The sequence below is a fragment of the Podarcis melisellensis genome, assembly GCF_964234715.1.
Source record: "Podarcis melisellensis genome assembly, chromosome: 12".
Taxonomy (NCBI): Eukaryota; Metazoa; Chordata; class Lepidosauria; order Squamata; family Lacertidae; genus Podarcis; species Podarcis melisellensis.
Window position 1 is genome coordinate 56,414,362 of NC_138544.1, and position 27,509 is coordinate 56,441,870.

General features: G+C 46.3%; 1 protein-coding gene across 3 annotated transcripts in view; it reads left to right on the forward strand.

The window, feature by feature from the left end:
• The first annotated feature begins 11,086 nt into the window (after positions 1–11,086).
• The window catches only part of NBEAL2 (neurobeachin like 2), a 202,455-nt gene continuing 186,032 nt past the window's right edge, over positions 11,087–27,509 (forward strand). For all 3 annotated transcript variants that reach the window (XM_081931352.1, XM_081931354.1, XM_081931356.1), the window contains exon 1: positions 11,087–11,316. In XM_081931352.1, coding sequence (XP_081787478.1) covers positions 11,266–11,316 — 51 coding nt within the window. In that variant the 5' untranslated portion in view covers positions 11,087–11,265. The remainder of the gene's footprint in view (positions 11,317–27,509) is intronic.

The following is a 27,509-nucleotide window of genomic DNA, read 5'->3' on the forward strand; positions in this document are numbered from 1 at the left end:
GACTATCATCAATGGAGGTAAGAAAAAAAAATAATTTTTATTTTTATCATATACTGTCTTATTTATTTTAGAGTACAGTACATTGATTGTTGCTTTCATCTTATGGATCAATGGTCTTGTTAGATAGTAAAATCCATGTTAAATTCCTGTTTTAGGTGTTGTTTTTGAAAGTCTGGAATGGATTAATCCATTTTGCATTACTCTATGGGAAAGCCTGCCTTGGTTTTGGAAGGCTTTGGTTTTGGAACGGACTTCCGGAACTGATTAAGTTTGAGAACCAAGGTACCACTGTAGGTTTCTACAGCCACAGCAGGTGCTGCGATCTCCCAACAGTTTGACTTCACCCCCAAAGGCACACCCCTCTGATACGATAATCTTTATTGTCATTGTCCCATACAGAACAACGAAACTGAAAAAATCTACATCAGACATTCAAAAACCAACAAGCCTGCTATCCCAGCTATCCCAGCCTGGTTAACCCCCTAAAAACTCCCATAATTAAATACAATATACTCCCATAGAGACTACCTTACACTGCGTTTAAAAAACAAAATCGCATTTGGATAGAAACTCTCAGGCGGCTAGTCCTAGTCTTTATAACCCCGTATCTTCTTCCAGAAGGCAGAAGCTGAAAGAGATCATTTCCAGAGTGCGCACTATCCTACGCTATCTCTGCAGCTTTCTTATGGCACCTGGAAGTGGTGAGCTCCTGTTGCTCGGTCCCTGCTCCTGCCAACCTAGCAGTTTGAAAGCACCTCAAAATGCAAGTAGATAAATAGGTACCGCTCCAGCGGGAAGGTAAACGGCGTTTCCGTGCGCTGCTCTGGTTTCGCCAAAAGTGGCTTAGTCATGCTGTCCACATGACCCGGAAAAACTGTCTGCGGAAGCAGACAAACGCCGGCTCCCTCAACCTGTAAAGCGAGATGAGCGCCGCAACCCCAGAGTCATTCGCGACTGGACTTGATTCTCAGGGGTCCCTTTACCTTTAACATGAAAATACCCTATCCTGTATTGTAGGGTGGGCTAGGATTTGTCTTTCATATCTGATTGCAGGATGAGCACTTTTAGTCACTTAATGTTCTTCTTTTCTTTGGGCTGTACAGTGGTACCTCGGGTTAAGAACTTAATTCGTTCCGGAGGTCTGTTCTTAACCTGAAACTGTTCTTAACCTGAGGTATCACTTTAGCTAATGGGGCCTCCTGCTGCCGCCGTGCCACCACTGTGCGATTTCTGTTCTCATCCTGAAGCAACGTTCTTAACCCAAGGTACTATTTCTGGGTTAGCTGAGTCTGTAAACTAAAGCGTCTGTAACCCGAGGTACCACTGTATTTTAAATTTTGCATTGCATCTGCTTTTATAATGTTAAGCCGCTCAGAGACATTTTGTGCAGCAAATAAATGAAACAAGCAATAGTAAAAAAAATAATTTAATTAAAGCAGCACTGTGTCAGTTTCTCAGGGAGCAACTGCGACACACGCTGGTCTTAGTTTTAGCTAAAGGTAAAGGACCTCTGACCATTAGGTCCAGTCGTGACCAACTCTGGGGTTGCGGCGCTCATCTCGCTTTATTGGCCGAGGGAGCCGGCGTACAGCTTCCGGGTCATGTGGCCAGCAGGACTAAGCCGCTTCTGCAAAACCAGAGCAGCACATGGAAACGCCGTTTACCTTCCCGCCGGAGTGGTACCTATTTATCTACTTGCACTTTGACGCGCTTTCGAACTGCTAGGTTGGCAGGAGCAGGGACCGAGCAACGGGAGCTCACCCCGTCGCAGGAATTCGAACCGCCAACCTTCTGATTGGCAAACCCTAGTCTCTGTGGTTTAACCCACGGCGCCACCCGCGTCCCTTAGTTTTAGCTGGCTTCGACTAAAACTCCACATTCAGCTCCCCGGTTTCCATTACGAAGATAGGTTCACGTTTCAAATCGTACCTCTGCCTCTCTTGCTAGTTGGAGGGTGTCACCTTTGCAAACTGATCGGCATTGCATTCCAAAGGCTAGAGAGAGCCTGGACCATGAGGGACTATCAGGCTCCTTTGGTTACACCTCTGATCGCCCCTCAAGTTTGGCAGGGAAAACCACAGGCCCCAGAAAGCCATTCTCACTAATCAGGACAGCCAAAACTCCACACAGTATGATAGACATCTAGTGATGTTATGCACGGTCATTGGTAGAATTTTGCAACCGCATGCTCTTAAGCAGAAGGGGGACATGTAGCAATGTCAACACCCACAGGGCGTGCAGAGAAGCAGTGCGCTGGGCATCATGCGCTCTGCTAAGTCCCTTCCTGCAGTTTGGAGATTTACGCAAGAGCAGAGTAACAAGAACCACGAAGGTTCATTGACTCTTCTTGAACGCTCATAGCTGCAGGAATTCCTTCTGTTTTAAAGTCACAAGAACATGAGAGCCAAGAAGAATGGCAGACGAAATCAATGGACTATGCATAATTGGGCAAAATGACAGGAAGGATTTGAGACCTTCGGGACCAGAGATTTACAGAAGATCGGAAGAAGTCTATGAATTATTTGAAGAGCAACTGTAATCAACAATTTGCGCTAGCAGGGCTATGAGAAGTCTTGTAAGGAGAAATGTACAAAGCAGAAAAAGATAGAGATATTGGTTATGAGTTTGAAATGTCATAGGGAAAATAAGAAATGGATACTGAGAGATTAGATTGGAAAATTTTCAGACAGGACTGGTGGAAGTCAAAAAAATTGAGTAAGATGTAAAAGTATGTTTAATTACTGTTGAAAATGATATGTTAAAAAACTAATAAAAATTTTAAAAGAACATGAGAGTCTGCAGGATCAGGCCAATGTCCCATTTAGTTCAGCATCCTGTCCCCACTGCAGCCAACCAGATGCCAGATCCCATAAGCAGGATCTGAGCACAAGAGCTCTCTCCTCGCCTGAAGCCTTCATTATACACCAGGCTTCCTCAACCTTGGCCCTCCCGATGTTTTTGGGCCTACAACTCCCATGATCCCTAGCTAGCAGGACCAGTGGTCAGGGATGATGGGAATTGTAGTCTCAAAACATCTGGAGGGCCGAGGTTGAGGAAGCCTGTTATACACCTCTCCTCTCCTGTGGTTTCCAGTAACCCCAGGTCCTGTTAGCTAGGGATGATGGGAGTTGTAGTCCCAAAATATCTGGAGAGCTGAGTTTGGGGGTGCCTCCTCTAAGCGGTCCCTATGTGGGGAGTGAATGGTGGGGAGTCCCAGGGCAGGGCCTTTGCAGTGGTGGCTCCATATATGTAGAACTTTGTACTGAAGTATATCTGTCCCTGTCTCTTTGACTGGCTGACTAAGATGTACCTTTTCCGGAAGCTGTTTGAAGGAGCTATTGTGGTGCAGTGGTTAGAGGTTCAAACCAGGATCTGAGAGACCAGGGTTCTAATCCCCAATCGGCGACAAATCTCACTGGATGGCCTTGGGCCAGTCCCTACCTCTCCTGCCTTGCAGGGGTGTTCTGGGGACACTGAGGTCCACCTCTGAGGGCCTTCTGACGGTTCCTTCCCTGCGAGAAGTGAGGTTACAGGGAACCAGGCAGAGGGCCTTCTCGGTGGTGGCGCCCGCCCTGTGGAACGCCCTCCCGTCAGATATCAAGTAAATAAACAACTATCTGACGTTTAGAAGACATCTGAAGGCAGCCCAGTTTAGGGAAGTTTTTAATGTGTGATTTTTTTGTGTGCTTTTAATATTCTGTTGTGAGCCGCCCAGAGTGGTTCGCCTGACGCCGTCATTATACACCTTTAGGCGCCGGGCAAAAACATTCCTTTTCAACCAGGCTGTTGGTTGATCTGATTGACATCCTATGCCCTTTTAAAATGTGTTGTTGTGGGGTTTGGGGGGGCTATTAAGGAAATCGGCCCTGAGTGCTCACTGGAAGGACAGATCCTGAAGCTGAGGCTCCAATACTTTGGCCACCTCATGAGAAGAGAAGACTCCCTGGAAAAGACCCTGATGTTGGGAAAGATGGAGGGCACAAGGAGAAGGGGACGACAGAGGACGAGATGGTGGGACAGTGTTCTCGAAGCTACCAGCATGAGTTTGACCAAACTGCGGGAGGCAGTGGAAGACAGGAGTGCCTGGCATGCTCTGGTCCAGGGGGTCACGAAGAGTCAGACACAACTAAACGACTAACAACAACATCAACATTGGGTTGTTGTTTTCATTTTTATTATGTACTTTTTGATTTTGTATATTGAGACCCCCCGGGTATAGGGTAGTATAAAATTCAATAAATAAAATAACAACTGGGGTGCTCAGATGCAAAGGAAGACCCCGAGTGTAGGACCAAGCAAAAAGCCCCAAAAGCCAAAAGCCTGCAAGATCTCTTCTTCTGCTAAAATTAGCTAAAATGTATAGAAAAAGAGAAAGAAAATGTTGGAAATGTAAAAAAGTAGATGGGGATTATTTTCATATGTGGTGGACCTGTGATAAGCTTAAAAAATTTTGGGAATCAATTTATAATGAACTCAAAAAATTTTTTAGGTATACTTTCCCCAAAAGACCGGAAGCGTGTCTATTAGGTTTAATAGGAATGGAAATCAAAATGGGAGACCAAAATCTGTTTATGTATGCTACGGCTGCGGCAAGAACCCTCCTGGCCCAAAGATGGAAAGTACAAGGTATACCAACTATTCAGGAGTGGCAGGTGAAGTTGACAGAATATGCAGATCTTGCCGAATTGTCAGGGAGGATCCGGGACCAGGAAGATCACAGATACCAAAATAACTGGAGTAAATTTATTGAATATTTAAAGGAGAATTGTAAAGAGGTCAAGACACTAGCAGGAGTATAGCATCTAGATCAAGGGAAGTAATAGTGCCACTGTATTCTGCTCTGGTCAGACCTCACCTGGAGTACTGTGTCCAGTTCTGGGCACCACAGTTCAAGAAGGACACTGACAAACTGGAACGTGTCCAGAGGAGGGCAACCAAAATGGTCAAAGGCCTGGAAACGATGCCTTATGAGGAACGGCTAAGGGAGCTGGGCATGTTTAGCCTGGAGAAGAGGAGGTTAAGGGGTGATATGATAGCCATGTTCAAATATATAAAAGGATGTCACATAGGGGAGGGAGAAAGGTTGTTTTCTGCTGCTCCAGAGAAGCGGACATGGAGCAATGGATCCAAACTACAAGAAAGAAGATTCCACCTAAACATTAGGAAGAACTTCCTGACAGTAAGAGCTGTTCGACAGTGGAATTTGCTGCCAAGGAGTGTGGTGGAGTCTCCTTCTTTGGAGGTCTTTAAGCAGAGGCTTGAAAACCATATGTCAGGAGTGCTCTGATGGTGTTTCCTGCTTGGCAGGGGGTTGGACTTGATGGTCCTTGGGGTCTCTTCCAACTCTATGATTCTATGAAATGTTCTAGGATTGGCATAATACCTTCAATGTATAATTGTACTATTGTGAGAATGATGTGCGCGATAGAAAGGGGTTAAATATACCTATTGCAGGGAGGGAGGGGAGTCGCAACTCGGCAGAGTCAAAGGGAATATATGGAATTAATATGATTTGTTGGAAAAGAATATGTAAGGAAAACAATAAAAATTTACTTGGAAAAAAAAAGATCTCTTCTGCAATTTCCAGCAAGGGCCATTCAGAAGCATTGATTGTGGAGCCAAAGCTCTTGCCTTATAACAGCTGTGCAGAAAAGGGGATCTCTGCAGGTGGAACTCACTTACCTTAATTAACATATTATTACTTTCTTCCATTTATATCCCGCCCTTCCTCCTGGAGACCACCTGTGGACAGTCCATCTCCTGAAATCTTAAAGGTGCCCTGCCTCTTTGCAAGTGGCCACCGTAACACCATTTCTCTTGACCCTAGCTGTCATTTCCACACCAAACCACACACACACAACTGGACCCGTGTGTGAAACACAGGCAACAAGCCATTTCACATGCATTCAATACGTGCACACGCATTGCCGCGAACCTGGAAGCGGCAAAAACGGCCCTAACAGAGAGCGCAGCAAAACAGCATGAAAAGGGCCTAGCAATCCCACAAGCCTTTGCAAGTGTTTTCACAAGAGCCCTTGCACCAACCGTCAAGGCCTATGGAGAGTGTGCGTCTGAGCAAGGAAGATTGGAGGGAGAAATTGTGGTGGTGTTTGGCGGATTTGCCACCATTCCCACCAGCCTGGCAAGCGCTGCTTGTTTTTAAGAGGGTTTTTTCTAGCATTTTCAGAGGTTTAGAGCAGGGGTCAGCAAACTTTTTCAGGAGGGGGCCGGTCCACCGTCCCTCAGACCATGTGGGAGGACGGACTATATTTTGAAAAAAAATAATGAACAAATTCCTATGCCCCACAAATAACCCAGAGATGCCTTTTAAATAAAAGCACATATTCTACTCATGTTAAAACACCAGGCAGCCCCCACAAATAACCCAAAGATGCGTTTTAAATTAAAAGACACATTCTACTCATGTAAACACACAGATTCCTGGACCGTCCGCGGACCGGATTTAGAAGGTGATTGAGCTGCATCCGGCCCCCGGGCCTTAGTTTGCCTACCCATGGTTTAGAGCAGTGATGGCCAAACTTGGCCCACCAGCTGTTTTGGGAATACAACCCCCATCATCGCTAGCTAACAGGACCACTGGTCAGGGATGATGGGAATTGTAGTCCCAAAACAGGTGGAGGGCCAAGTTTGGCCATCACTGGTTTAGAGGGTGTCTGCAGGCTTTTTCAATGGGCATTCCCAATATACACAGCGGGTGGTGCTGTGGGTTAAACCAGAGTCTAGGACTCACCGATCAGAAGGTTGGCGGTTCGAATCCCAGCGAGGGGGTGAGCTCCTGTTGCTTGGTCCCTGCTCCTGCCAACCTAGCAGTTCAAAAGCACATCAAAGTGCAAGTAGATAAATAGGTACTGCTCTGGCGGGAAGGTAAACGGCGTTTCCGTGTGCTGCTCTGGTTCGCCAGAAGCGGCTTAGTCATGCTGGCCACATGACCCGGAAGCTGTATGCCGGCTCCCTCGGCCAATAAAGCGAGATGAGCGCCGCAACCCCAGAGTCGGTCACGACTGGACCTATTGGTCAGGGGTCCTTTTACCTTTAAGTTAGCAAAAATGTATGAGTCAAGTCCAAATAGCTGCTGGAAATGTAAAGAAAAAGAAGGTACCTTTTATCATATGTGGTGGTCATGTAAAGTTATAAAAGTATTCTGGGAAATGATATATAATGAAATGAAAAAAATGTTTAAAATATCTTTTATTAAAAAAACTAGAAGCTTTTTTATTAGGAATTGTAGGTACCGATATTTCAAAGGATCAGAAAAAAAACTTTTTTTGTATGCAACAACAGCCGTCCGGATGCTACTAGTCCAGAGATGGAAAGAAGATAAAGTTCCTGTAATGATTAGGTAATTAAGAAAAGAAAGATTAAAAATTAAATCAGAAATTAGGGAAAGGATTTGCTGAATTGGCTTGATTAGAGATTGGAATACAGAGAGGGGAGGTATGAGGAGGTCGGGAAAGTAAGTTATACGACTATAAGGGATTGAAATTATACCTGTTATTTGTTTTGTATGTATGTTTATCTTATTGTTATTTCTGTTTTCGTTTTTTCTCTTTTTTGGTTGTTTTTATGTTATATATTTTTTTGAAAACTTCAATAAATATTCTTAAAAAAGAAGAAGATAAAGTTCCTAGAAATGACAAACCAAGCTGTTGGACTATGCCGAAATGGCAAAACTGTCCGGAAAGCTCAGGAACCAAGAAGACAAGAACTTTAAGAAAAAATGGGGGGGAAACTCCTATTTATTTAGGAGACCACTGTAAGTAGATGAAAACATTAGCAGGATTTTAATAACACTTGTAATGTAACGAATACTTTGGACAATATGGACAGATTTAAAATAATATGCATCTGAAAATGTTGACAATAAAACCCAAGGAGGGGATGGCGGGAAGTCTAGAGATTCAGAGAAATCTCTAAATGTTGATATTTATTTGGTATTGTTATAACTCTACACTTGTAAACACAAACAAATTTAAAAAATAAATAAATCTTGGAAACCATTCCTGGGAGTATGATTGGGAACGCAGTATAAAAGCACTGATAAAAATGATTTAGTTTTACATTCACCATTAATCCAGTTTAGTCCTGGCTTGGTTATAAATGCAACAAAAGGCTAAACATATTTTGCAGATTTCACCAAGGATTTCTGACAGGGTGTGGAACTGATAAGGGCTGGATCAGTTAAACCAGAAATCGAGAAGCTTCCATACAAACTTGCTTTCTTGCCTATTCTTATACTACTTGAGTTTCCAGCCACTTTGAAAGCTGGGTTACCTGTGAGTAAGCCCCATTAAACACAGACTTACTTTTGAGTAACCTTGCACAGATTGCAATAGAAGTTAAGGTGGTCGGTGGTGTTACACAATTAAAAACATTTCCCTTTAACCAATTAATTAACCTATTATTCATTATTTTAGCATTTTAAGTACTGAACACTGGCTAAGGCTTTGTTTGATTTCTTCTTATAGTTCTTTAATTTTATAAAACAGAATACCAAAAAACCCCAATTAAAAGAACAAACTGGTTGATGCCAAACCCTTAGTAAAGGCTGGAATCCTATGCAGAATTACTTGAAAGTCCTGTTGACCTCAATAGGTCTTAACAGGCCAAATAGCTTCCTGGAACTCAGCTGGGCTAACTTCTAAGTGATGCTGGAGAAAGTTAGAGTTAAGAATACAGTATATAAAGCAAGGGTCAGCAAGCATTTTCAGCAGGGGGCCGGTCCACTGTCCCTCAGACCTTGGGGGGGGGGCGGACTATATTTTTTGGTGGAAATGAATGAATTCTTATGCCCCACAAATAACCCAGAGATGCATTTTAAATAAAAGGACACATTTTACTCATGTAAAAACACACTGATTCCCGGACCGTCCGCGGCCCGGATTTAGAAGGCGATTGGGCCGGATCCGGCCCCCGGGCCTTACTTTGCCTACCCATGGTATAAGGCATCTGTCCTTAAGTTAACCCAAACATCACACACCACAATCCTACATATACTCAATAGGTTTGGTAGGCTGCCTGCAGCATACTAAAGTCAGAAATGAACTGCTTTCACTTGCTTCTACTATAAAAATTCTTGAAAGCTAATAGCTGGATAGAATCTTTGGAAAGACTGTGGGATGAAGGGAATAACTTTACTGCATGCAGTGCACTTAATGAAAATGTGATGAAAATGATGTATAGATGGTATTTAACACCCCCAAAACTTGCTAAAATTTTTAAGACCAGAGCTAACAAGTGTTGGAAATGCAAAGAAAAGGAAGGTATATTTTACTATATGCGGTGGACCTGTAAAGAGGTAAAGGCTTTCTGGGAAATGATATATAATGAGTTTAAGAAAAGGTTCAAAAACCAGAAGCCTTTTTACTGGGAATAGTAGGTGAAGAGATATAAAAAAAAAATAAGACTGTTCATGTATTCTACAACAGCGGCAAGAATCCTTTTAGCCCCCAAATGGAAACAGCAAAAAGTACCAACGAAAGAGGAGTGATGGATTTTGCGGAACTGGCGAAGCTGGCAGAAAAAAATCCGAAATCAGCGTGATAAAGTATTCCAAAAGGACTGGAGTAAATTTATACAATATTTGAAAGATTACCGCAAGCGATTAACATCACTAGCAGGGTTGCCTGAAGGCTCGTAACAAAAAGCTCTTTTCCCTTTTGTTTTAACCTAAATTTTAATGTCTTTTTGTAATGAGTGAATCTAGAATTGGGAAACGGATATAAAATGCAATGATATAAAGGTTGGTTTTGAAAGCCATGAGGCGGGAGGTGGATGGGCTCTAAAGAGCCAGAGAGGTAAAGTGGATAACAGTGATATGATTGTATATTATTAAATGGAAAACTGATAAAAATTACTTTAAAAAAGAAGGAAAAAGCTGGTATTTTTGTATGTTCCCAGTATTACAAGGGCACACTGGACGGATCCTGACTACACACACACTTACGAGTTGTGGTCTGTCTTGGCTGTAACTGCAATTGGGCTATTTTCCAACTGCACTGCACCCCTAGAGAGCGTCAAGTCATAGTTGGGACACCCGGGGTCATCTAGTCCAACCCCGAGAAATGCAGAAATCTCAGCTAAAGATTCCCGGACAGTCTTGTTATCACTGCTGTCCTGCAACGCGTTTACTCCTGATAAAGGAAGGATCCGGCCCCGAGTCAGAGCGCAAAGAGGGGTCGCAACTTGCCCACTTGCTCAGCGGCACGGAGGAGTCTTATTAAACTTGTGCGCGTAGAGGTTTTGTTTCCAAGTCTAGACCCGCATCGCCACTAACGTGAGAAACCCCTCCCGCAAGAAAGTTACGTGTTTCTTGTGTTTTCCTATTGTAAACCGCCTTGTGACCCTCGGATGTAGGGCGGTGTAGAAATTCAATTCAATAAATAAAAGCCAACATTCCAATAAAGCCAAGACGCACTTACCCGGGAGTAAGTTCCATGCAGCTCAGCGGGCCTTACTCCCGAGTAAGACCTGACCGGCAGAAGGCAAATACTTGAGCGGCTGGAAGAAAGAAAAGGAAAAAATTGGCGGCCGTTGGGGCTGCGATCCCAGGAGCTCGAGAGGCTAATTTAATTTAATAAATAGCAACAATCCTTGAACCTACTCGGGAGTAAAGCCCCTCCTTTGAACTCGCCGTAAAAGAAGACCGGGCGGGGGGAAACGGGCATTTGAGCCCTAACTGCAAGCAACGCCGCAGGCCGCGGGGACTCCTCGCGAGTCAAGCGAGGCAGTTCTCCCTGCGTGAAGCTCAGGATCAGGTCCAAAACAGGGAGGCATTTCCTCGCTTCCGCAGCTGGCGGCCACGGGACTACTCTGAAGTAAAGCGGATCGCCGAATCGGGGCCCCCACCCCACCCCAAAGGCGAGGAGTCCGTGCGCCCCCAGGCGAGGCTGCGCGCCGTGGCGCACACCTGGAGGAACAGCGGCGGCGGAGGCGGCGTTGTCGGCGAGGCGGCGGCGTCTCTCCTCCCTCGGGGCCGGGGCCGGGCCGCGAATCAGGTGCTGGGAGAGGAGGAGGAGCCGGAGCCGGAGCCCGAGGGCTGGCAGCGGCCGTCGCCACCAGCATGGCGGAGGGAGCGGAGCGCGGCGCCCGGGGGAGCTTTGCGCGCCGCTTGGAGTGAAAGGCAGCGCCGCGCGTAAAGTTGCCCTTGCGCTCGCCCGGGGAAAAGGCGCCGCCGCCGCCGCGCCATGGATCTGGCCGCCGCGTGAGCCGGGAACGGAGGGACGGGAGGCGCAGCCGCCCCGCACCATGGCTTCCAAGGAGCGCCTCTACGAGCTGTGGATGCTCTATTTTGCCAAGGTAGGCGCTTCCCCTTTGCGCGCGCGCTTGCGCCCCTATTTTTTGGGGGGTGAGGCTGCGCCCCTCTTTTTTTAGGGGGGGTCTGTTCCTTCGCCTTTGGAAACACCTGCGCCGACTCCCCGGGAATAAAAAGGACCTCTGGTTTTGGAGGTACCAGACCCCCCCACGTCTGTTGCTTGTTACACCTCTCCAGAAACCCTGCCTCTCCTCCGAATTTAATCCTTTTGTTCCTTGTTTTGCGTTTATTTGGGGTGCGTGTGTTGTGCACCCCTATTGTTTATTTCCTTCCCATCTCTTGGGGGTACCGGTTGCCTTTTTCTTTCGGAAAATACCCGGGGGGTGGGGGGGAGGGAGAGGGAGAGGTTACCTGCTTGCTCTTAAGTTGTTTGCTGCCTCGCACCTGTCCAGGTAAATCGAGGACTCTCTTTCACCCTCGATTTACCTGCCCTTTCCTTTTGTTAGCGGGTTCCAGCGGGTCTGCAGAGAAGGGAATCTTCCGTTCCTATCCTCCCAACTCCACCAGTTTTCTCCCCACCGACCTCTGCTTCTCCTTCGCACCTTTGGGGGGGGCACCTGCGGCACCCCACAAATCGGCTCCAATTTCTACTTTTGTCTTGGCAAGCTCCCAACACCATGCCTTTCTTGGAGCGAACATCTTTCTCTTTCTCTACCCCCCCTTTCAAAACACTGAAGTCAGACCACAACACCTGTTACCTGCGGTTTAAAAAAAACCACCACCACCAATCCTCTGGCTTGGAGATGCTCAGAATTTGAACCCGGTACCTCCTGTACCACTTCCAAGTCCCGCTCAAAGTCTCCTGCACCCTACTTGGGTTACCTGCAGTCCATAATGTTTCTTACCTTGTTCCACCTGTCACCCCTTTCTTTGTTCCACCTGTCCGCCCCCTCTCAAATATTATATGCTCCTTGGAAAGTTCACGTTGGTATTGCAGTTCAAGATCCATGACTCCTCTTAAACCCTACGAAGTTAGTCATCGTGTCCCTTTAACTTCAGTAGGCCTACTCTTGAGAAGGTACAAACCTAGGGCTTTCTGCCTTAAGTTTATTGGAGGGGACAGTGTCCATTTTCTGACCCCCTGCTGATGCCCCCCCCCAAAACTTCCTGGTGTGGGTGACTTTGGACTCAATCCCATCCCCCTTTGCACCTGTTAAACCCCCCAGTTTCTTTCATTCTCCTGGGACATCTCCATGCCTGGAAGAGGCGATTGTTTTTTCCAATGGGAAACTCTGGGTTTACCTTTAATTTGCAGATAATATAATCCCATCCATCTCCATGCAGTTTCATGGGGTACTCCCCCAACTCTCCCACAATTACCTGAAATTCCTGCGCTTTCTATTCCGCCTCGCCAATTCTCCCGGCGCAATTCCTTTAAAGCACCAAAGAAATCTTAATTCCTTTGCTTCCCCCTTCTTGGGTGGTGGGTTCCTATTTTGGGGTGGGGTGTGGGTATCTGTAGCCAGTGGCGTAGCGTGGGGGGTGCAGGGGGGGCGGCCGCACCGGGCGCAACATCCGGGGGGTTAGGGTTAGGGGGCGCAAATCCACGGGTTAGGGGGCACAAATTACTTGCCTTGCCCTGGGTGCTGACAACCCACGCTACGCCACTGTCTGTAGCTGCCAGAAAAAAATCCCTAAAGGGGAGCATTTGCGGGGGGGGGGGGGAGAAAACACCAGGCGCCGGGCTCTCCTTTGCCTATCCCTCCCCCTTCGCTGTCTGATGCAAAATAGAATTGCAAATTTTTGCAACCCCCTGCGGGTTCCAGACGGAGAGCAGGAAGGTGCGCTTTCTATTGTGACCTGTGTGTGGTGGACTTGGGGAATCGCGGAGCAAGTGTGCGATGCGCGGGGGGGGGGGGGGGTTAGTGGTTTGGATTGGATGGCCGTCAGGTCACACCCCCCCCCCCCACTTTCCTTGGGGACGGAATCTCGGCGATTCACTCCTCTGCAAGGAGAGGCAAGGGATCGTTTTGCGAGTTCCTTCCCCCATTTCCTTCCTTCCCAATTAACCCCCCACCCAAAAAAAATAACCCAAAGCTGAAGCAGGCCCTTAGGGAATTGTGGCGTAGGAGAGTCGAATAGCTAGTCTACTTCCTGGGTCCCTTTGCTGTGTGTATGTGTGTGGTTTTTGGCTGCTTTTTTTTGGACGGGCTTTTGTTCCTGGTCTGCTTTTTCTTTTCTCCATTTAAAAAAAGAGTGGGGGGGGGCCGCCTCAGGAATGTTTGCATGTGCTCACTCCAGAGACACGTGTGTGTGTGTGTGTGTGTGTTGTCCGGATCCTTCGGCTGGGTTTTTTTGTTTGTTTCTGCTCTTAAATAAATAAATTAAAGACACAATAGCCTGGAGAAGTTTGCATGGGAGGCGGCTCGGAGCAAAGGCATGGCCTCCCTCGGAAATCCTGCTTCTTGTGTGTGTCAGCCTGCAAAGCATCTCTCCTCCCGAGGGGCAGGGAGGGGTCCCTTGCACGTTGATGTGTGCAGGTCGCAAATTAAGAAATTATTATTTAATTGGAAAAGCATATCCTGCTCTTGCCGATTCTGCTCAATAATAATAATAATTATTATTTATACCCCACCCACCTGGCTGGGTTTCTCCAGCCACTCTGGGCGGCTTCCAACACTGTTAATAATAATAATAATAATTAATAATAATAGTTAATACTAAATTTATTTATACCCCGCCCATCTGGCTGGGTTTCTCCAGCCACTCTGGGCGGCTTCCAACAGAACACTAAAATACAATAACCTATTAAACATTAAAAGCTTCCCTAAAGAGGGCTGCCTTCAGATGTCTTCTAAAAGTTTGGTAGTTATTTTTCTCTTTGACATCTGGTGGGAGGGTGTTCCACAGGGTGGGTGCCACCACCGAGAAGGCCCTCTGCCTGGTTCTCTGTAACCTCACTTCTCGCAATGAGGGAACCGCCAGAAGGCCCTCAGAGCTGGACCTCAGTGTCCGGGTAGAATGATGGGGGTGGAGACGCTCCTTCAGGTCTGCTGGACCGAGGCCGTTTAGGGCTTTAAAGGTCAGCACCAACATTTTAAATTGTGCTCGGAAACGTACTGGGAGCCAGTGTAGGTCTTTCAAGACCGGTGTTATATGGTCTCAGCGGCCGCTCCCAGTCACCAGTCTAGCTGCCGCATTCTGGATTAGTTGTAGTTTCTGGGTCACCTTCAAAGGTAGCCCCACATAGAGCGCATTGCAGTAGTCCAAGCGGGAGATAACTAGAGCATGCACCACTCTGGCAAGACAGTCCGCGGGCAGGTAGGGTTTCAGCCTGCGTACCAGATGGAGCTGATAAACAGCTGCCCTGGACACAGAATTGACCTGCGCCTCCATGGACAGCTGTGAGTCCAGAATGACTCCCAGGCTGCGCACCTGGTCCTTCAGGGGCACAGTTACCCCATTCAGGACCAGGGAGTCCCCCACACCCGCCCACCTCCTGTTCCCCAAAAACAATACTTCTGTCTTGTCAGGATTCAACCTCAATCCATTAGCCTCAAGCAAACCTCATGAGCAGGTATCATATTTAACACACCTTTAAAGCACCCTAAAGATCCTAGAATCTGTGTGGTTTCCCTGTTGCTGAACCTAGCACCCTTACCAAACTATAATTTCCAAAGTTCTTGGGGGGGGGGGAAGCCTTGTGCTTTAAATGTACAGCGTGTGCATAGCTGTCACATTCGCTGTATGTTTACAGCACATTTAATGCATGTGGCTTCCCTCAGAAAACTCCAGAAGCTGTAGTTTACCTCCCGTAGTGCTACAACTCCCGGCACCCTTGAAAAGCTACATTTCTCAGCATTATTTGCAGGAAGCTGTGTGCTTTTAATATAGGGTGTATATGTAGCTTATACATTTTCAGTGACCGTGGAATGAAGAGGGGGAATCGGCTGGGAAGCTGGAGAGAGGGCAATGGAATGGAGTGCCTTAGGAAAGGGAGTGGCTGGCGGGGACCAGGAATGTGAAACACTCCACGTTGCGACCTTTCCCTGCAGGGGTTGATAATTTACTGCAGGTTTCGCCAAGCTAGTGCTCTGAGATGTTTTGAACCATCAACCCATTTAACTTTCTCCCCCACCTAGCTACTCCTTATACAGTGGTACCTTGGGTTACATATGCTTCAGGTTACAGACGTTTCAGGTTACAGACTCCGCTAACCCAGAAATAGTGCTTCAGGTTAAGAACTTTGCTTCAGGATGAGAACAGAAATCGTGCTCCGGTGGCAGTGAACGCAACCCAGTAATTAAGACGCTTGACAGTTTCAAAATCGTAATTAATGTTTTCACAGGTGATTGTCCCCTCCGAGTGTGTGAATCGGGAGATTGCAGGCAGTGATTTGGGTTGTTGGAATTTATTCCTCAACAGTTTTCAGTACAGTCAATAAGAGTCTGAGACTCTGCATCTCGGGGTTGTGGGTTTGAATCCTGCTTTGGGCAAAAGATTCCTGCATTTCAGGGGGTTGGACTAGATGACCCTTTGTGTCCCTTCGAACTCAAATTTTGTGATTCTAAGAAAAGGAAGGACCTGCTGTTGTCTTTTAAATGTTTGCAAATACAGTATTCCAGGCGACACCTCTACATAACAGAACACTTAAATCACATTTAAGTGTGCCTTAATTTCCCCCCTTATGTTATTTCGGGTTAAATACTTGTGGAATGTCCAGTGGAGGCAGCGTAGTGAGTGTCATACTTGGAAGACCCGAGTTCGAATCTCACTCGGCCCATGGAGCTCACTAGATGTGACCGTGGGCGCCCCTCAGCCGAACCTACCCATAGCTGTCAACGTTTCCCTCTATTTAAGGGAAATTCCCTTATTCCGAATTGGATTCCTCGCAAGAAAAGGGAAAAGTTGACAGCTATGAACCTACCTCACAGGGCTGTTGTGGAGTTTAGATGGGGAGGGGGGAGAACCGTGGGTGTTGAATAAATAAATACCGAGACCGAAAAGCAGCGCCGACTTTTATTTTTAGCCTTGTTTGCCGAAAGAGATCCTTTCTGTTTTCCAACCTCCTCAGGCAACAATGACCTGAATGAATTAGGGCTGGATTTGCCAAGCCCCTCGTTGGACTAGTGGAGCGATGCGCTGGGGAATTTCCAGTCGCAAGTCACAGATCTAGGGCAGCTCCCTTGTAAGGGGGCACGTATTGCGTTCAGAAGGTCGCGGGTTCAAATTCGGGTACCCCCCTCCTGCATTGTGGAGAATAGTGCTGATTGCTTTCTTGGGTAGCAGCAGAGACACAAACCAAACAATGTGTGCCGGGTGTTTTCAAACCCTTAAAAAAGCGTTGAGGTTTATTTATTTACTTTTAAAATATTCTTTATTAGGAATTTCAACAAGACATTTTATCAAAAAACATATCATCCTTAATCCCCCCATAAAATAACCCCCTCCAGACTTCCCTCAGCTCCTCTCTCTGGTTTATCAACAAATATTACTCTCTGCATGTTACAAAATTGTATGGATCCTTAATTTACCTAACTGACTATTGTCAATAAAAAAGTTTGCGAGTGTTTATTCAAAACCTGCCGAGGAGTCCAGTTTGTTTTGTTGCTTCTTTAAGTACTTTGTAAAAGGTTCCCATTCATCTTTAAAGTCACAGTTATCCTTGTCCCGTAGTTAATAATAATAATAATAATAATAATAATAATAATAATAATAAATTATTTGTACCCTGCCCATCTGGCAGGGTTTGCCCAGCCACTCTGGGCGGCTTCCACAGAGACCAAAAATACGCTAAAATGTCACACATTAAAAACTTCCCTGAACAGGGCTGCCTTAAGATGTCTTCTGAATGTTAGGTAGTTGTTTATCGCTTTGACATCTGATGGGAGGGAGTTCCACAGGGCGGGCGCCACCACCGAGAAGGCCCTCTGCCTGGTTCCCTGTAGCTTTGCTTCTCGCAATGATGGAACCACTAGAAGGCCCTTGGAGCTGGACCTCAGTGTCCGGGTAGAACAATGGGGGTGGAGACGCTCCATCAGGTATACTGGGCTGAGGCCGTTTAGGGCTTTAAAGGTCAGCACCAACACTTTGAATTGTGCTCGGAAACGTCCTGGGAGCCAATGTAGGTCTTTCAAGACCGGTGTTATGTGGTCTCGGCGGCCGCTCCCAGTCACCAGTCTAGCTGCCGCATTCTGGATTAGTTGTAGTTTCCGGGTCACCTTCAAAGGTAGCCCCACATACAGCGCATTGCAGTAGTCCAAGCGGGAGATAACTAGAGCATGCACCACTCTGGCAAGACAGTCCGCGGGCAGGGAAGGTCTCACCCTGCATACCAGATGGAGCTGGTAAACAGCTGCCCTGGATACAGAATTGTCCTGTGCCTCCATGGACAGCTGTGAGTCCAAAATGATGTGTATTTTGCCAGGTCTGCGTAGTCCATCAGTTTTTCTTGCCATAGTTCTTTAGTGGGGATTTCCTTGTTCTTCCATCCTTGTGCTATTAAGACTCTTGCCGCCGTTGTCGCGCACAAAGTGAGGTTTAAAGGATGTTATCTCACTTACGGTGCATGGTTCTTGCAATGCTGAAACTGGGATCACGGCACATTTCAAAAAATGCACCTGCTGTCTTGAGTCTGGATAGCCATAGGAATCCTAGAATTCTAGGGCACCCCAAGGCTCATCTAGACCAGTGTTTCCCAACCTTGTGCCTCCAGATGTTTTTGGCCTACAACTCCCATCATCCCTAGCTAGCAAGACCAGTGGTCAGGGATGATGGGAATTGTAGTTCAAAAACAGCTGGAGGCACAAGGTTGGGAAACACTGATCTAGACCAACCCGGCTTGCGATGCAGAAATCGCAGATAATATTTATTAAGCTTGGGCCCCACCTTTCCTTCAAAGACTCAGAGGCGACGCCTACAGTTTCTGTCCCTCCCTGTTTTCGCCACACAACGACCCTGTAAGATAGGATGGTTTGAGAGGCAGCACTTTGCTCCAGGCCACACACCCAGTGAGTTTCGTGACAGAGAGCAGGGGATTCAAACAGTGGTTTCTTCTAGGTCCTAGTCTGACACTCTTAACACAGCCATGGGACCCTGGATGCCATTGGACTACGACTCCCATCGTCCCTAGCTACCAGGACCAGGGATGATGGGAATTGTATTCCAAAAACCGTTATATCTAACAGTTACATATATTAAGAAAAATTTCAATTATGATAAAAGTGTGTATTGGCAATAAATAATTGGCAATAAGTAATATGGAATATGGAATAGACGGCAGGTTGGGTCTTTAGTGTTAAGACCAATTTATGTTTGATTGTTAAGAAAATTATGGGGGTTTTTGTTTTCTTTTTTAAAAAAAAAATATTAAAGTTTCCACAATTATAACAAAAACCACAAAGCAAAATAACACACGAAAACAGAAAAAAGGGAAATTACAACAATATAATAATAAAATAAAAAACAGTTGGGGGAGGGCTGAGTTTGAGAAAGCTTGCTCTAGCCACTACAGCACACTGTCTAAGGCAAAATGTTTATGACGGGGCTGCTCTCCTCTCTGTCACATTGGCAATTTCTGGCTGTTTTGCCCTCCCCAAAATCACTTCCCTCTCCGGAGATCAGAACCGGGAGCAGGGAGGTCAGGGCGGCTGCCATTGCGAGTTCAAGAGTTGCCACTTCAGGGAAGGAGGTTGTCTGTCTGGGCTCTGAGCTGCTTGTCTGAGGTTACTTGAGGGATCGGGGCTCGGATCGCTGAATCCATGAGACAAAATATTTCCCGGCCTTCTCTGCAAACTCTCGTTTCAGGGCCAAACCAACAGAACAGTTTCCCAGATATTTCTTCCCCTCTTCTCTACCTCCCCCCCTTTTTTTGGCTACCGTCCCTCCGTTAGGCAAATTGTGTCCCCTACAACAAGATCTTTGTTTTCATTCTGCAAAAAGAAGAGGGGAAAAAAGCGAAAACTGCCCGGGCGAAGGGGAATTCCTCTCTCTGTTGTTGTTGTGTTCAAGAGGAAGCCAATGTAGCTTGCAGAATACTAATAAAGCCAATTGAGGAAAATAAACAAGATCTGATTTGCTTGGAATAAGCATCTGCAATAATAAATATATATATTTAAAAAGAATACTCAGGGTGGTCGTGCCTCCGTTGCGCCGATCAGAAGATAAGAGCAATGGCAGAAGAGGTAAAAAAAAAAAAGAAGGTTTAAATAGAGATAAAGAATTGGGTCGTGCTGGTCTTTTCCTTTCGTTTTCTGCTCCGGGTCGTAAATTAACAAATTGACTTTTTATATGAAGGTTAAGGTGCGGGGTTCGTTTACTGCTCTGTTTTGCTGTGCCTGCTCTCGGTTGAATTTGTCTAGTGTCCTTTTAAAGCCACGAGGGTTTGTCTCATCCCTACTTCTAAGCTCGTCCAAGTCATCGGCCGTCGCCGCATCTTGTGGCAAGGAGTTCCGCAAGGTGCGCTGGATGAAGGAGTCCTTCCATGGAGGCATGTGTAGCAGCTCAGAGGTAGAGGTAGAGCATCGCTTTTCCCACAGAAGGACTCGGACTCTGGCTCATAGCTGTCAACCGTCCCTTATTTGGTGGGAAACTCCCTTATCCCAGCGCCATGTCCCGCTGCTGTCCCTTATTGATGATGTCCCTTAAATTTCCCGGGTTTCAAAGGAAGCAGCTCCTCTCCCTCCCTCCCTGCCGGCCAGGGAGGAGGGAGGCTCCAACTGTGTTGCTTGGCTGCGTTGCTCACCCAATAAGAACGACTGGGAGGTGGAGCTTGCATGCCTTGTGCCGATCAAATCAGCCGCATTGCCTGGGGACTCGCCTTTGCTCAGCGCTTCCCAGCGGAGAGGTGACAGTGGTTTTCCTTGCTGCATCCCCTTTGCTGGGTTGCTGCGCTGTGGGAACCACCGATTGAAGCTTCGTTTGGCTGCTGGCTGGGCTTTCTGCCTTTGGCTCGGAGGGGCTCAGAAGTTGAACATACCTGTGTCCTGAAAATCCCTTATTTTGGCTGCTGATCCATTATTTTCTTTTTTTTTAAAAAAAAGATATTTATTAAAGTTTTCAATATTAATACAATAAAAATCAAAAATAAAAAATAAAAAATAATAAAAATACAAAATAAAAATGATTAAAAACACACACAGTTTCCATTACTTATTTTCCATTAACTTATTTCCCAGACCTCCTCATATACCTCCCTTTTTTGTATTCCAATTCAGATTGTTAGTTCAGCAAATCCTTATCAATAAATTTTAACCTGCTTCTAGACCTTTTTTTTTCCATATTCTCTTAAAACATTACAGCTGGAAATCACTTAATTTCTATCCAACATCATTCTAACATTCATTAATTTTGCAATATTTCTGTAAATAGTCTTTAAATTTCTTCCAATCTTCTTCCGCCGACTCTTCTCCCTGGTCTGGCTGCTGATCCCTTATTTTCGAGGCTGCTGATCCCTTATTTTCAAGGCTGCTGGTTCCTTATTTTCAAATCTGTAAGTTGGCAGCTATGGCCGAAGGAGCCCTTCCATGGAGACGCATGTAGTAGCTCAGAGGTAGAACATCTGCTTTTCCCACAGAAGAACTCAAACTCTGGCTGGCGTTTTCAGGAAACGATGGGAAGATCCGCTGCCAGAAATTGCGCGAAAGTTTCTGCCAATCAGTGTAGGCAGCATTGAGCGAAATGAATCTGCGAGTCTGAGCTAGATTCATCAAAGTCAACTTTCTCTCTCTCTCTCTCTCTCTCTGGATGTCTATTGACAGATTATTTGGTTTCTCTACCTCTTTTGTGGGACGCGGGTGGAGCTGTGGGTTAAACCACAGAGCCTAGGATTTGCCGATTGGAAGGTCGGTGGTTCGAATCCCCGCGACAGGGTGAGCTCCCGTTGCTCGGTCCCTGCTCCTGCCAACCTAGCAGTTCAAAAGCACGTCAAAGTGCAAGTAGATAAATAGGTACCACTCTGGCGGGAAGGTAAACGGCGTTTCCATGCGCTGCTCTGGTTCGCCAGAAGCGGCTTAGTCCTGCTGGCCACACGACCCGGAAGCTGTACGCCGGCTCCCTTGGCCAGTAAAGCGAGATGAGCGCCGCAACCCCAGAGTCGGTCATGACTGGACCTAATGGTCAGGGGTCCCTTTACCTTTACAACTTTACTAGCATCTCTCAGTATTGTGAACGACACCAAACTTACCTTTGGTTGGTATCTCCATGAACTTACCTAAAAAGATAAAGAAAACAAAAGTCTGAGTTAAGCACTTGCAAAATCCATTGAAATCAGACATTATAAGTTCAGCTTAGGTTGGGTAGTTCGCAAGTCTCTGTGGCTTTGCATAAGGTTTCGCATTTTTCTCAGAAGTTGGATAAAGAATGTATAATCATTTTGGTAATTGTTGAGTGTATATTAGTCGCCAACATGTTGCATGAGTCCCCAATCTCTGCCTGATTCCTGTCTTCCGGGTTAGCTCCCAAGTGTGCAAATTTGACTGCTAAAGGGCGTTGCATTTTGCGAGTGACTCTTCGGAGGAAATGGAAAATATTTTTGCAGCGCCCTAGTTGTCTGGGAGTCCTTCATATCATTGGGTTTTTCACCTTGACTTGCTGCTGTCAAATGCCTGGTTGCCTGAGCTAAAGTTGAGCTGCTTCTCTGAACCACACGACGGACGCAGGTTCATTCCTGATAACTGCCTTGACTATAAACTGCTCCGCGTGAAACTCAAAGCGACGGCGGGAGCCATTTCCAGAAGGCCTGCAGCGGTCTCAGGAAAGTGATGATCGTTACGCTCGCCGGGACCTTCTAAAAATCTTGCTTCCCCATGGCTCTTAACCTCAATTTATTTAATTGGCCCCAGTCCAAGCATGGCAGAGAAATGCAGGCTGCCTGTTCATGTTCAAAATTGACCAGGCGGATTTTGCACCTGGCTATCAGACAAAGGGGCGCGGTTGGCGCTGTGGGTTAAACCACAGAGCCTAGGACTTGCCGATCAGAAGGTCGGCGGTTCGAATCCCCGCGACGGGGTGAGCTCCCGTTGCTCGGTCCCTGCTCCTGCCAACCTAGCAGTTCGAAAGCACGTCAAAGTGCAAGTAGATAAATAGGTACCGCTCTGGCGGGAAGGTAAACGGCGTTTCCGTGCGCTGCTCTGGTTCGCCAGAAGCGGCTTAGTCATGCTGGCCACATGACCTGGAAGCTGTACGCCAGTTCGCTTGGCCAGAGTCGGTCACAACTGGACCTAATGGTCAGGGGTCCCTTTACCTTTTTTTCTCAGACACTTGCGATCAATTGAGGATGCCTGGACACCTGGATGGTGCCTGATGTCTCCACCATCTGGAGCTGTGTGCCTGGGGATCCTTGGATCGTGGCCGTTTTCACACACTAGCAACACAGCCTGTAGAATTCCATCCGTTCTATTTTATCTGCGCCATCAGAATGAATTTCAGGAACCAAATTGCTTTTTCCGCCCAGCCTGAGCAGGAGCAGTCACCGTTAAGAATAAAGAGGTCGGAATCAGCCAATATATAGGTGAACTGTCCCTGCCTCAAGTGACTTTTCTTCTCAAAGCTCTTAACCTAGCTCAAGGTTGTCAGCTGAAGTAGCCAGAGGATCAACTTAGAATCAAGCGCAGTCAGTCCATTATAGTGCTACCTTGGTTCGCAAACGCCTTGGTTCTCAAACGCCGAAAACCCGGAAGTGTTCCGGTTTCTGAACGTTTTTCAGATGCCGAACGTCTGAAGTAGCTGTAGGCTATTGTTTCCGGGGTGCCTACACCAATCAGAAGCTGCACCTTGGTTTTCAAACATTTCAGAAGTCAAACAGACTTCCAGAACGGATTAAATTTGGCGCTTTTGTTTTTGCTATTTTTTATGTTTTTGTTTGTGTGGCTTTTTCATTTTTCTGACTGTGGCTTGTTTTTCGTTTTACGATTGATTGATTGATTGATTGATTGTGTGACTGCGGAAATGGATAAAAGCCCCCCATCCAAACAATGACCATCATCAGTGCAGGTAAGAAAAAAGTTAATTTTATTTTTTATCATCTGCAATGCTGTCTTATTTATTTTATAGTAAGTACGTTGATTATTGCTTTCATTTTATGGATCAATGGTCTCGTTGGATAGTAGAATCCATGTTAAGTTGCTGTTTTAGGGGTTGTTTTTAAAAGTCTGGAACGGATTAATCAGTTTTGCATTGCTTTCTATGGGAAAGCGCACCTTGGTTTTGGAACGCTTTGGTTTTGGAACGGACTTCTGAAACGGATTAAATTTGAGAACCAAAGTACCGCCACCCATCAGCCTCCGCCAGTGCATGGACAATCACACTTGGCCTCAAGTTTCTCAGCTGGAAAATGGGAAGATTTAGAATCCTGCCTAACAGAATGGAAGGAATGTGTTAGGAGTGCACTAGATAACAAAACGGTACAGTATCTTGCATGACATTCTTAACATGATGGCCTGGGCTTCGGGGTGTTAAGTGATTTTAAAATCTTAATCTAGCAGAGAGAGGACATCATCCTGCATTTAATAATTATTTTTAGCATTTTGATCTTGAGATGCTACAACCGGTTTTGAAAAGAACTCGCAGGAAGAGAGAGCCTTGCATCATAAACGTAATAAGAGGGCATGAGAGATATCTGCCACTCAAATCAGGAACGGCAAATTTAGAGGTTGACTGGGGACGCATCAGTTAAAAGGTGACAAAGGGTTTTCCTGTTAAGCATCTTAGGCTTTAGTCTTGTCCCAAAATGACAACTAGACATTCTGTTTTGATGACTGTAACCGTGGTTTAAGGAGGCATTTGGTACCTCAGCTTATCTATCCGAGTTTCTAACAGCAAGTGAGAGCACCTTTGATTGGGACTCCGAAAAATGCTGTCAACCAACATGACTGTTTTAAGACTTAGCTGTTCCTGGGCCTAGTGAATCAATCCAGAGCTGACTTATAGTTGTTGTGATGATGTCAAGTATCTTAAGTTAGTTCTTTGTGTGAGGAAAATGAGTGTGTGCCTACACTAGGCGTCATTGGACATCCATGGGAAGAAGGATAATGCGAGCAAGAGATCTGGAGGAATTTGACAGGTTGTTTGGCCTGAGGGCTGTCTTAGGAGGAACATGGTTCTAGAAGTTCAATTTATTCCATTTCTGGACAATCCATCAACCAAAGTCCTCTTGGAGATTGGCGGAAATCAATAAAATACACAAACGGCGTCAATAAAACGATCACTTGTAAATCGCAGAGAAACCCCGCCGGCCGTCATAAAAATGATATTGGGAGCATCATAGGAACGGACTGGTTTCAAATTGAATTGAAACCAGGCAAAAGTCCAGGAGAGCAATCCCTTCTGTGGTTTCCAGAAATTGAATGTCCCTATGTTATGAATAGGAGACGCGGGTGGCGCTGTGGGTTAAACCACAGAGCCTAGGGCTTGCCGATCAGAAGGTCGGCGGTTTGAATCCCCGCGACGGGGTGAGCTCCCGTTGCTCGGTCCCAGCTCCTGCCAACCTAGCAGTTCGAAAGCACGTCAAAGTGCAAGTAGATAAATAGGTACCGCTCCGGCGGGAAGGTAAACGGCATTTCCGTGCACTGCTCTGGTTCGCCAGAAGTGGCTTAGTCATGCTGGCCACATGACCTGGGAGCTGTACGCCGGCTCCCTCGGCCAATAAAGCGAGATGAGCGCCGCAACCCCAGAGTCGGCCACGACTAGACCTAACGGTCAGGGGTCCCTTTACCTTTACCTTATGTTATGAATGGTCTGTGTCGCTATTAAGAAAAAGAGGTCAGTATAGTCCAATATAGATGTGAACTGTCCCTGGATCAAGTAACTTTTCTTCTTTAAGTTCTCAAACCTAGCTCAAGGCTTTCCTCTGAACCAGGCAGATGTTTAATTGACAATCCATCACCGTCAGTCCTTCGTTTGAAAAAAAAACAAAACACTTTAGAGCTGTCTTGCCCCAAAATGGCAACCAGACATTTTGGCGACTGGTTTAAGGAGCCATTTGGCACCTAGCTTATGTGAAAATGTTCAGGATATTTATTAATATCCTTCCTAACTTGTGCTAGCAGGTTCCTTTGCTTAGCAGAGTTACATTCCTCTTTTTACATGCACAGTGGATAGCTGGTTGCAGGCTCGTGTGAGCCTCTCACTATTATACAATTCAGTCTGTCTCAGATTGCATTGTATGTTCCTGGTAAGCTCCCTTGAATCCCTCTGAAAAGAATAAAGGCGCCACAATCTTATTCAAAGTCCATAAAGTAAGTTTACTCACATCACTTCACAGTTGGATTCCTGAAGGCCTTCTTGGTGGTGGCCCCCGCCCTGTGGAACGCCCTCCCACCAGATGTCAAAGAGAACAACAACAACCAGACTTTTAGAAGACATCTGAAGGCAGCCCTGTTTAGGGAAGCTTTTAATGTTTAACAGACCACTGTATTTTAATATTTGTTGGAAGCCACCCAGGGTGGGCTGGGTATAAACAATAAATTATTATTGTTGTTTTGGATTTGCCAGGGGGTGTGCAGGAGGGATCTTTGCACCACAGCGCGGGATATGCTTAAGACGGCCCTGGCTCTTATAATTGAGATTTTGTGTGATCAAATGCCTAGTCGACACTCAGAGAAGATGAAGAAGAAGTCACTTTAGACTGCAATACTTTCTTACTGCAGGTGGGAGGCTGAAGACTTGTGTGTTTCTGCCACTCATCTTTGCACCCAGAAAGCTAGCACGTAGGAGAGGAGACTAGGATCTTTCTACCGGATTATTTAGATCTCTGCCTGCAGGGAGCATCTACGGGGAGGACCGCTCAACCAGGTGGGGCTTCACCTGCAGTCGGAAAACAGTCCAGTCCCAACACAGCTTGACCAAACTCATCTGCTGTTTTTAACACAATGACCAAAACTTGTAAACCAGCCGTTCTCCACCTGTGGGTCCCCAGATGTTGTTGAACTACAACTCCCATCACCCCTAGCTAGCAAGGCCAGAGCTCAGGGATGACGGGAGTTATAGCACTGCATTTTGTCTGAGTAACCAGAGGGGTCATGTTAGACCTGATTTGCAGGCAGAAGGTTTCAAGTTTTGCATTGCAAATTTACATTCAAACATTAAACATCATCATTTGGGACTCCCTGAATCCTTCGACTCTGCTCCACCCTTACATGGTTACCATTATCAATCTTTTTCCTACTGCTTCTCTTGTTTTATCTGTTTTTCTTAAGCAATCCATTTTGACCATAATTGCAAGTGTTACTCAAATCCTGCCAAAGTTTTTAGCTGTTTGCAGTGTTCTCTTAAATGCATTATAAAATTTCCCCACACCTTAAAGTTCTTCAGATCCATTTGCCTGTTTTAAAACGTTTCTAAGATACGGCTTGGAAAGGTCTCTTAGTCGGAGGCTTTGGAGATCTGTTTCTAAGATGGTGGTAAATAAGATCCATAGCATGACGTCAGCACTAGGAATCCCCCAAGCGTGTTTTGGGACTAGTACCTGGCCAATCGCAACCATGTAGAGATGACAACTCCCATCTGACTGGCCCCTCCAGCTTTCTTAAGCAGGTCAGCAAAAGAGCTTGTTTATTGTGTTTATATTCCTCCAAGGAGGGATGCGAGTGGCGCTGTGGGTTAAACCACAGAGCCTAGGATTTGCCGATCAGAAGGTTGGCGGTTCGAATCCCTGCGACGGGGTGAGCTCCCGTTGCTCAGTCCCTGATCCTGCCAACCTAGCAGTTCAAAAGCACCTCAAAGTGCAAGTAGATAAATAGGTACCGCTCCATCGGGAAGGTAAATGGCGTTTCCGTGCGCTGCTCTGGTTCGCCAGAAGTGGCTTAGTCATGGTGGCCACATGAGCTGGAAGTTCTACGTTGGCTCCCTCGGCCAATAAAGCGAGATGAGCGCCGCAACCCCAGAGTCGGTCATGACTGGACCTAATGGTCAGGGGTCCCTTTATCTTTACCTATTCCTCCAAGGACACATGGTTCACCCCTCTCCTTAATTCATCTCTACAACCACCCTGTGAGGTAGGTTAAGGGGCTGTCACTGACTCCAGGCTCACCCAGGGAACTTCAGGACTGAGTGGGGATTTGAATCCTGATCTCCCAGGTCCTAGTCTGACGCTCTAACCACTACACCCCACTTCCCTCCTAGAGTCCTTCTGTGATGGGACAGCTCTATTCAGTGATCTTCAGAACGTTGACTGCAACCCCGTTCTTCGGGAAATTTCGAAGATGTAGAAGTCCCCTCACTTTCCCCCTAAAACCCCGGG